Below are 10,620 nucleotides of genomic sequence, written 5' to 3'. Positions count from 1 at the left end.
TGACATTAATAGCAATAATTATTTGTCGTTGGTGCTTATGCCAAAATACACCTAGATGTAATGAACCTTGGGGAAATAATTAAAGAAGGGAATGTGACATCAAGTCAGGAAAAGGAAAAAGCCAGAATTTTTCTTCGTCATCATCTCTAAGAGGGATTAAAAATGAAATATCTAACATGGAAAGTTCCCTGCATCTTGTGGAAGAATTTGAAAGAAAGTTAAGATAATTAGAAAATGGTTATTCTTCCTATAACTCGTTATGAATGAATGCATTTGAGGCTCCAAGATTTTAAATCAAGAAGTGATTACAACTCCACATTATTTAAAATCAGTTCAAAATTTGTGTATGTGGAGAGAAAATTACTGATGCATATATGTTAGAGATTACATTTTCTACTTTTCATGTCTCGAATATGCTCCTACAACAGTAATATCAAGAGAAATGTTAAAAAAATATATATTATGAACTCATCTCATGTCTTCTTATGGCCGAACAAAATAACGAGTTATTGATAAAGAATCATAAATCTCGATCAACTGGATCAACACCATTTCCTAAAGTGAATCTTGTGAATAAATATGTTTGGCAGATAATGCAACTCCACACAAAATACTTACAAGTACAAAAAACTTTTTCAAATTGACAATGTTGGAAGCAAAAGTCAATCAATATCGGGCTCTGCAAACATAATTGAAAGATTTTGAAAAACAAATATTATTTGACTCAAAAGAATAAAATTTACAAATAATAATCCATTTTCTCTAGTCAATCAAAGAGAAATCTACTGAGTTTTAAAGATATATGTTGTAATGGTCATCATACTGAGACTGATTGAAAAAAATGAGATAGAATATCTGTATATCATATCTACTACCTCATATGAAAACGTATACTGAAAAAGTTGTTTGCCTTATCTTCTGGATTATATTATATTCATATATGAGTAATTGAAACATAACCTGAAGTTCATGAATCTAGGTGTATTTACAATTTGGCATGACCAATTGAGTTGTCTAGAGTTTATAATGACAAGAAGAATTATTGATAATTCAAATGGACAACCATTGAAGAGCTAGAAGATTATTCAATCTAATAAATTATCATCCGAAACTTGCTCTCAAGGCCAATTAATAATTAGACCTTCACTAGCTAAAGTGAGAATTGTGGGAGTTGAATCATTTACATTTTTAAAACGAATTCATTGTGATATATGTGGACCTATTAACCCACCAAGTAGACTATTTGGATATTTTATGGTATTAATAAACGCATCAAGTAGATTGTCACACTCTGCTTATTATCAAGTCGAAATCTTGCATTTGCAAGATTACTTGCTCAAATAATTAAGTTAAGAACACAATTTCTTGGTTATAAAAATTTTTGGATGTGCAATATATGTTTCAATTGCTTCACCACAACGTACTAAGAAAGTCTTTAAAGGATGTTAAGAATTTATGTTGGATTTGATTCCCCATCAATTATCAAATATCTTAAACCTCTAACAAATGATGTATTTACTGCACGATTTGCTAATTGTCATTTTAAATAAGATAAAATTTCCAACATTAAGGAGAGGAATTAAGAAGTTGGAAAAAGAAATTACATAGAATGTATCATTATTGTCTCATTTAGATCTCATATAGATCAATGTGACATTGAAGTTAAGAAGATAATTCATTTGCAAAATATAGCAAATCAATTACTAGATGCATTTATAGATGCAAAGAAAGTAACTGGATCACATATGTTAGCTGCAATTGTTCCATTGAAAATTGATATCCCAATACAACAAGTTGTCATTAATGAGATGGGACACGTGTGATAGACCAATAGGTTCCAAAGATAAAAATTCTCGAAAAAGAAAAATAATTAAAAGTAAAAAAGACTTGGTTGATGATGCAAATTTCTATGAAAAAATCCTTGACATGACTAGTGAAGAATGTGAAATACCTAAAGATAATAATGAGAATTCTATGAACTATGTCATGACAGGAAAAATATGGAATCAAACTAATGTAGTTATTGACAACATTTTTGCATATAATGTTACTTTTGATATTTTATCTGAAAATGAGGATTCTAAACCAAAACATGTTGAAGAATGTTGGCATAAAAAAAATTGACTTAAGTGGAAATAAACAACCGAGGCAGAATTAAACTCACTTTCAAAATGTTATGTTTTTGAACTAGTAGTACAAACACTAGAAGATGTCAAACTTGTGAGGTACAAATGAGTATTTGTGAGAAAAATAAATGAAAATAATGAGGTCACAAAATATAAAGGAAGATTAATTGCATGGGATTTTTCACAAAGACCTAACATTGATTATAAAGAGACATTCTTCAGTGGTGGATGCAATTACACTATAGTATTTAATTGGCCTAACTGTATATGAAGTCTGATATGTATCTTATGGATGTAGTCACAACATATTTATATGAATCTCTTGATAATGATATTTTATGAAAATCCCATAAGGATTAAGGTACCTAAAACATATAAATCAAATTCATGGGAATTGCATTCAATAAAGTTACAAAGATCACTATATGGATTGAAACAATAAGGACAAATGTAGTATAATCGCCCGAGTGGATATTTGTTGAAAGAATAATATCAAAATAATCTAATATATCTGTATGTTTTTATAAAGAAACCACATTCAAGATTTACTATTATAACTGTATATGTTGATGACTTAAATATGATTAGAACTCCTGAAGAACTTTAAACGACAATAGAATATTTTCAAAAAGAGTTTGAGATGAAAGATTTCAAAAAAACAAAATGTTGTCTTGGTTTGCAGATTAAATATTTAATAGATGAGTATTTATTCATCAGTAAACTTATACAGGAAAAGTTTTGAAAATATTTTATACAAACAAAGCACATCAAATGAACATTCCAATGGAAGTTCGTTCATTGGATGTAAGAAAGACATATTCGACGTCGATATGATAATGAAGCATTTCTTGGACCTGAAGTATCATCTCTTAGTACAACTAGTGCATTTATGTATCTTGCTAATAATACAATACCATATATTGTATTTTCAGTAATTTTTAGCTAGATACATTTCTTTTTCAACAAAAAGACATTGGAATGAAATTAAGCATATATTCGTTATCTCCGGAATGCGATGCGGGTTTGTTTTATTCAAATAAATCAAATTTTGATCTAGTTGGTTATGCAAATTCTAGATCTTTATTTGATCAACACAAAACTAGATCTCAGACAAGTTATCTGTTCATATGTGAAGGAACTATTATATCATGACAATTAGCGAAACAAACCATAATCGCTCTTCCTCAAATCATGCTGAAATTTTTGCAATTCGTGAGGCTAGTAGAGAATGTGTATGGCTAAGATTGATGACTCAACACATTTGTGGAATATGTGGCTTATCCTCTAATAAAAAATCTTCCAATAATATTATACAAAGACAGCACAACATGCACAACTTAAATCAAAGGAAGATATATTTAAAGGAGTTAGAACAAAACATAATTCACTGAAACTTTTCTACACTCATGATCTTGAAGAAAATAGTGATATTAATGTATAACAAATTTGTTCGACGGATAACCTAGCAGACTTGGTTACAAAATCATTACCAACTGCAACATTTGAAAAATTGGTGCAAAACACTGGGATGCAGCAACTCAAATATCTCAAGTGATGTTTTCGTGAAAAGGAGCAAACATATTGTACTTTTTTAGAAGTATAAATTATATGAAATATGTAATCATTTTCCTTCACTGTGATTTTCTTCTCATTGAGTTTTTCCTAATAAGGTTTTAATGAGGCATTATATATATATAATGAGTATCTAATGGGAAGTATTATAAATATTATAATATATGTATAAAGTAGATACTCATTCTTAGTGTCAAAGAACCAAGTGGCATTTGCTCATTACTCCACTTGTTGTCCATGTATCTTAAGATTATACACTATTAGTGTCCATGTAATCCATTTTCTTACTTACCAAATGACCTATAAATAGTGATATTTGGTAGGTTTTGTAATATACGTACATTAGTGAAGATTCAAAAAAAGTTGGAGAAAGTGAAGAATTTGGAGAAATTTCTTATTTCGTATTTTTGTTATTTTATTTTATTTTGTTTATTTATATATCATGTTTTATTTATTTTAATATTATATTTTTTTTTCCATATATGTGTTTTCGTTGTGCTCCGTTCTGCTCTTCATTTTTTACAAAAAAAATACGTTTTGTATTTTTTTAAAATTGGATTACTTATCGGGAATTAGTCATCTAAATATAAAATTCCAATTATATACATATATACCTTAAACTTGTATCAAGTTAAATAATGAACTAATAACCGTAATGATTTAAACAATGAACTAATGATTGCATCAATTTTATTTTTAACCTTGAACTTTTGTAAGTGTGTCAATTTACACCATCTATTACGTTTCATTTGAAAAAATCTTTTGTGATACTTATTGGTTAAACTCTTAAACTTTTAAACTTTCATAAATTAATTGACTTAGACTTTTATTTATTTCCTTATAGAATTGTCCATGCATTTATTGTAATCGTCAATTTTGTAAAAAAAATGGACATTTGAAGAAGTTTGCACAGATTTGAGAATTAATGTATAATAATTTTCAAAGGTAATCACAATAAATGGTATAAATAAATTGACTTATGAATATTTAAGAGTTAATCTACTCAAATAATAAATTGTACACGAATTGGTTGAATGGAATATAGAGAAATGGTGTAAATCGATATACTCACGAAAGTTCAAAATTGATAATTATTAAGGGTATGTCTGGAATACATTTTCAAATATTTAATTTTTAAAAAATAAGTCATCATAGAAGAAATTGGAGTGTTTGGTAGTCATTCAAAATAATTTTCCAAGTGTATTTTAATTAAATTTTATCAAAGTGTTTAAAAAAAAATGAGTTCTTTAAAAAATATTTTTTCTCCAATTAATCTAAACGGACCCTAATTCATGGTTTTAATTGATACAACTACAACTTTAGGAATACAAATTGATATTTGTCATATAATTTACTAATAAAATTAAAATAAATAAAATAAACAAAGAATGGTTCTTGATCAAGAATTTGATTCCCACAAATTTTCCATGGAGTCTCCGTTCAATCTTCACGAAATAAATTAGAGAATTGAGATTAAGAACATGTTTGAGCATGTTTAGGAATGATTCTAAAATGCTTAAAACAATTTTTACCATTTTTAAAATCACTACGAGACATGTTTTATTTATTCAAAATAATTTTGATAATATAAAAACTGTATTTAAAAATATAAAATTATATATCAAATTAATCTCAAAGGATTAAAAGCTTATTTTAGAATGATTACGAACTTGATATGACGAATGATAAATGGGAAGCCGGAAGATAGTACGAACTATGAACTATTGTTTTAAATTTTTCAATCATTGTAGTAATCCCTCTTTAAACTGCTTTCACAAATAAGGTAAAAGTTTGGATTATTTTGAAGCAATAATACAAAATCTGACAGATGAGCTATCCACTTCTGTCACTTCACACTCTATTGCAAGAACAATGTTGCACATTTTACCATGACAGTGACATAAAATGACACAATTTATAGTCTTATTGATGAAAGAAAGCGATTTCGTTTGATTTTCTTCTATCCCATTTGTTGGCAAGCATTTAGCTTTGAGCATTATTGAACTCTTGGTGCTGAAGGATAAAACCAAAAAATCTCACTAAACCCTTTAATCTTCTTGTTCGTTTCTTTCAGCATTTTTGGAGTTTGAGAGCACTGTGAAGAAAGGGGGAAAATGGGTTTAAAAGGGGTTTTTCTTCTCTTGATTTTTCTGTTCCCTTTGTGTATGGCATTTGCAATACCCACAACACTTTTCCCAAGAGTACATTACCCAGTTGATTCCTTAAAGCAAGTTACAAGTTTGAAGCCAAAGATTCCTTTTGAGACTCGTTTCTATCCTCAGCTGCTAGATCATTTCACCTTCACACCAAAGAGTTCCAAAAGATTTTACCAGAAGTATTTGATTAATGAGCAATACTGGAGAAATGGAGCTCCAATCTTCGTTTACACTGGCAATGAGGGTGACATTGAATGGTTTGCTGCCAATACTGGTTTCTTGCCGGATATTGCTCCAAAATTCCATGCCCTTCTGGTTTTTATTGAAGTACTGTTCTAAAAAATAAGAGCCTTTTGTTTTTCTGTTGCCTTTTCTTTTCGGGGGGGGTAGGGATGGAGGTGTTCATTGTTTTGTTTTTTGTATGCAATTTTCATGCCATTATTAACGGATCTGACTAGTTTTATCTCCTTGAAGGTCCATGTTTAATTCTGTAGGGTGGTTGTCTCGTAAGTTGGTCGTGGTGTGCATGAGCTAATCCGACAAAAAAAAAAAAAGAGAAGAAAAGGTCCATGTTTGTGTCTAATATTTTGTTCTTGTCAATTTTCATGGCATTATTAACTGATAATAGCTGGTTTTATCTTCTAGAAAGGTCCATGTTTGTGTCTAATGTATTGTTCTTGTTCATAATTTTCATGGCATTACTAAATGATTTAGCTGATTTTACCTTCTCGAAAGGTCCATGTTTGTGTGATTATTGAGACTGAAAGCACACACACAACATGGGTTAATCCCCAGGCATAATCAAGAGCTAATTTGTGTTGTTTTTGTTTCTGGGTGTTTGATAATTTGTGAAATTCTAGGACAGGTTTCCAGGATAGTTAACAAGAAGTGCGAGTTATTTAGTGGAAGTGGTGGATTTGAATGGTGTTAATTTTAGTTCCTGTTGTTTAGTGGAAGCATAAAGCTTTTTTTGGGCATTCCAGAGAAAGATTTAGATGATTTTGTTCCTGTTTTATTGATCAGCATAGATTTTATGGAGAATCGAAGCCGTTTGGAATGGACTCGTATAACTCGGCAGAAACATTGGGTTACTTGACTTCACAACAAGCTTTGGCTGACTATGCAGTTTTGATAAGAAGTTTGAAGCAAAACCTCTCTTCTGAAGCTTCCCCTGTTGTTGTGTTTGGGGGGTCTTATGGAGGAAGTAAGTAAAAAAAAGTTCACCATTTTGATCTCTTAGTTTGCTTTGCTAATTTTTTGATGGGATGAGTGAGTTTACTTGGTTGTAAGCCAAAACCTGATGCAACATTCAGCTTTTTTACTTTGACTGTTTAACTGTATGAGCATCTATAACTTACCAAGACAAAGCATGTGTAATACATCATGGTACTTGTTAAGTGATTGCTTATACAACTATGTCTTAGTTGTAACAAATTGGTATCTCCAAATCTTGAGTTTTTAGATTATACATTTACTTTTTGCCGAATAGTCAACAATGAAGATCCGTCCCTGACTCCTTAGGTGTCAACATGTCAAAATTTGCTTTAAGTGACTTTGATAGTTAAACATCTATGGTCTAATGATAATGAGGAACCTTTGCAGGTAGATTACATGAGTTTAGGAACTGTTATTCATAAGAAACTTGTGACACATTTTACCAATTGTTTTGGTGATGTTGAAAAGACAATGGAAGATTTCCACAATATCATATCATTTTTAATTCTTGACATCAGAATCTTATCTATTTCCGGGTTTACCTCTCAGTGCTAGCAGCCTGGTTTAGAATGAAATACCCACATATTACTATTGGAGCTTTGGCATCTTCAGCACCCATTTTACACTTTGATAACATCGTACCGAGGTCAAGCTTCTATGATGCCGTTTCTCAGGATTTCAAGGTCTCTCTTACTTTCTCTTGTCTTTGTGGCCGATCCGTCAAAACATGCTCAGTTTCTTTTATTTCATTGCTCATCTATACTACTTATTCTTTCTCATTAGTTTTATGCTGGCAGGATGCTAGCTTGAATTGCTATGAAGTGATAAAAGGGAGTTGGGCAGAGCTTCAGCAAGCATTTACTGAAGAGGGGTTGGCTGAACTAAGTAAAACATTCAGAACTTGCAAGTAAAAAGGACTTTGTATTTTCAGTTTTGTTAGCTGCAACCTCCCTCTTCACAATTCCCAATTTGAATAAGCTGTTAATAAGAACTAACGGTATGTTTCCTCTGTTCTGCCGGGGGAAATACAGGAACCTTCATTCAGTATCCTCAGTTCGAGACTGGTTATGGTCAGCATTTGTCTACACTACAATGGTAAATTACCCGACTGAAGCGAATTTTATGAGGCCATTGCCTGCCTATCCTATACAAGAGGTGAGATCGAGATTTATATAACTTATAAATTGTGATTTATCTCACATTCTAAATCTTCGTATAAGATCATTCAAAGATATCTAAAACACTTTTTTTTTTACCATTGGTTATGATTGATGAAGATGTGTAAGATTATTGACGCATTTGCACCAGAAACTAGCAAGCTTGACAAGGTTTTTGCTGCTGCGAGCTTGTATTACAATTACTCACATGGAGAGAAATGCTTTAACCTGGAAAACGGACCCGATCTTCACGGTCTTAGTGGTTGGAACTGGCAGGTCTGTTGGTTTCCTTGAAGCCACTGCCAATCCTATTTATGTCTTACTTCAGAAGTTTCATTATGATTTGATTGATTAGAACTCTTCTGATTGTGAAACCAAAATTCACCTTCTGCTTTAACTTGAATGAAGGCTTGTACAGAGATGGTGATGCCAATGACTTGTTCCAACGAGAGCATGTTCCCTCCGAGCGAGTTTGATTATGAAGAATTTGCAACAGATTGCAGGAAGAAATATGGAGTTTCACCTCGTCCACATTGGATCACCACTGAATTCGGTGGCGAAGTGAGATTTGTCTTCTTGATTTTATCTCGGTCTCTTTACTGCATTTCCAAACATGCAAAGAAAACAAAACTACTAGAAAAAAAAACAGTTGAGATCAAGAGGCAATTTTATGACGTAATTCCTTGTGGTTGATGATTAAGGGCTAGTTTCTGTTGTGTTGCAGAGAATTGAGGAAGTGTTGAAAAGATTTGGCAGCAATATCATATTTTCTAATGGAATGCAAGATCCATGGAGCAGAGGAGGGTCAGTTATACAAAAATTTATTTCTTTTCAAACCATTCTTGCTGTTTTACGAGAACAACGAATGAGATATGCAGGAAACTTAACTAAAACTGATCTGAAGCTAATATGTGGTTATGCTTGAAAATAGTGGATTTGAATTATTTCTCAAAATCTTTCAAGAAAAATATGCTTTTTGATCTTCAATGAAGCATCAAATAGGCATGGTTTGTCAGATGAACGCGTTATCAATTGTTGACGTAAATGTTTTCATTTCTAAGTTTGTTCAAGAATGCCTGATTTGCCGAATTCTTCCTTTTTCTGATCATTGATCTGAGTGATGGTAATAAATTCAACTTCTCTCAGGGTGCTGAGAAATATTTCAACCAGTATCGTTGCCATCGTCACAGAGAAAGGTATGTAGAATCGATAAATTAGACATTTCTCTTGTCGTCTGTGTAAAGACTTAACCAAAGTGTCCTGGTATTAGGAGCCCACCATGTCGATTTTCGATCAGCAACAAAAGATGACCCTGACTGGCTTGTCGAGCAGAGGAGGCAAGAAGTGGAGATTATTCATCAATGGATTAATGTGTATTATGCAGATATGAAACAAGACAAGAAATTCATCTAATGAATTTTGTCAGTTTAAGTTCAAGTAGGGAGTGATTCTGATTTTTGTTCAAGTACTTTGAAGTGTATCATTCCAGTTTCAGTTCCAAAAGGTTCTGCATTTACTACCCAAATTAAATTACCCTGGGAAGAACCATCTCTACTCTTCTTAGTTTCTAAAAAGCACTCAACTTATGGTTTAAAAGTAATCATTTCAAATACTCTTCTGCTTTTTGGTAATCTTCATACTTTCACAACTTAGCTTATTTATTTTGACTCTAGATTAAAAATATACTTTTGGTTTGAAAATTTTTACATTTTAGTCATTGAATGTTGATTATGTAACGATTAGTTTATATACTTTATAATTTATGACAATTTTAGTCATTTTAGTCTTTTACGGTAGAACTAGGTCTTGACTTAAATTGAGAATCTAATGATACTTAATTTTAATTAAGAGCTTAAGAATTTATTAGAATTTTTTTTTAAGGTTCAAAGAAAAAAATCAAAAGTTTAAGAGAATGGATAGACACTTCTAAAATTAAAATTTGATATAGTGAAAGTCATACCTTAATAATAAGGTCTAGATTCAAGTCTTAACAAGGAGAACAAAAGGTTTTTTCAAAAAAAAAAAAAAAAAAAATACAAAGGACTATGTTGTGCTATGGATTCAACAAAAAAACACAATCAAGATTTTTTTTTCCCAAAAAAAAGACGCAAATATACAAAAATTAACCCTAGTTATGATCTAGTCTCAACAAAGAATGCAATAAAAAGAAAATACATAAACCCAATCTAAAGTGTGCTCTATGCTAAATGAGAGACATTGAAACCTCCAATTTCAAAGTGCTGTCTCAACATAAATCTCACATGAAAAAAACAAAAGGATCAAAATTAAGTAGACAACACCAATAACAAAAATGTGAAAGGATAGGAAAAATTAAGAAAGGAAATGCAAAATGGAGAAAAAATAAGAAATGAATGTGAAAATACCTTGTACAAA

At 31.0% G+C, this 10,620-nt stretch overlaps 1 protein-coding gene across 2 annotated transcripts; it reads left to right on the top strand.

The window, feature by feature from the left end:
• The first annotated feature begins 5,662 nt into the window (after positions 1 to 5,662).
• LOC120079418 (lysosomal Pro-X carboxypeptidase) lies at positions 5,663 to 9,857 on the top strand. Of its 2 annotated transcripts, none has more exons than XM_039033589.1 (10): positions 5,663 to 6,181; positions 6,878 to 7,058; positions 7,619 to 7,752; positions 7,867 to 7,976; positions 8,101 to 8,224; positions 8,347 to 8,502; positions 8,635 to 8,787; positions 8,951 to 9,030; positions 9,373 to 9,422; positions 9,497 to 9,857. In XM_039033589.1, the coding sequence occupies exons 1-10, from the start codon at positions 5,813 to 5,815 to the stop codon at positions 9,637 to 9,639; spliced, it is 1,500 nt and encodes a 499-aa protein (XP_038889517.1). In that variant the 5' UTR covers positions 5,663 to 5,812; the 3' UTR covers positions 9,640 to 9,857. The 2 variants fall into 2 exon arrangements, with proteins under 2 accessions (XP_038889517.1, XP_038889518.1); XM_039033590.1 differs by having other exon boundaries at positions 6,049 to 6,181; positions 6,883 to 7,058.
• The last annotated feature ends 763 nt before the right edge of the window (positions 9,858 to 10,620 follow it).

Source organism: Benincasa hispida, chromosome 6, assembly GCF_009727055.1.
Source record: "Benincasa hispida cultivar B227 chromosome 6, ASM972705v1, whole genome shotgun sequence".
In the NCBI taxonomy this organism is placed as follows: domain Eukaryota; kingdom Viridiplantae; phylum Streptophyta; class Magnoliopsida; order Cucurbitales; family Cucurbitaceae; genus Benincasa; species Benincasa hispida.
Note: the sequence above shows the minus strand (reverse complement) of the source record. Positions and strands in the feature narration are given on the sequence as shown.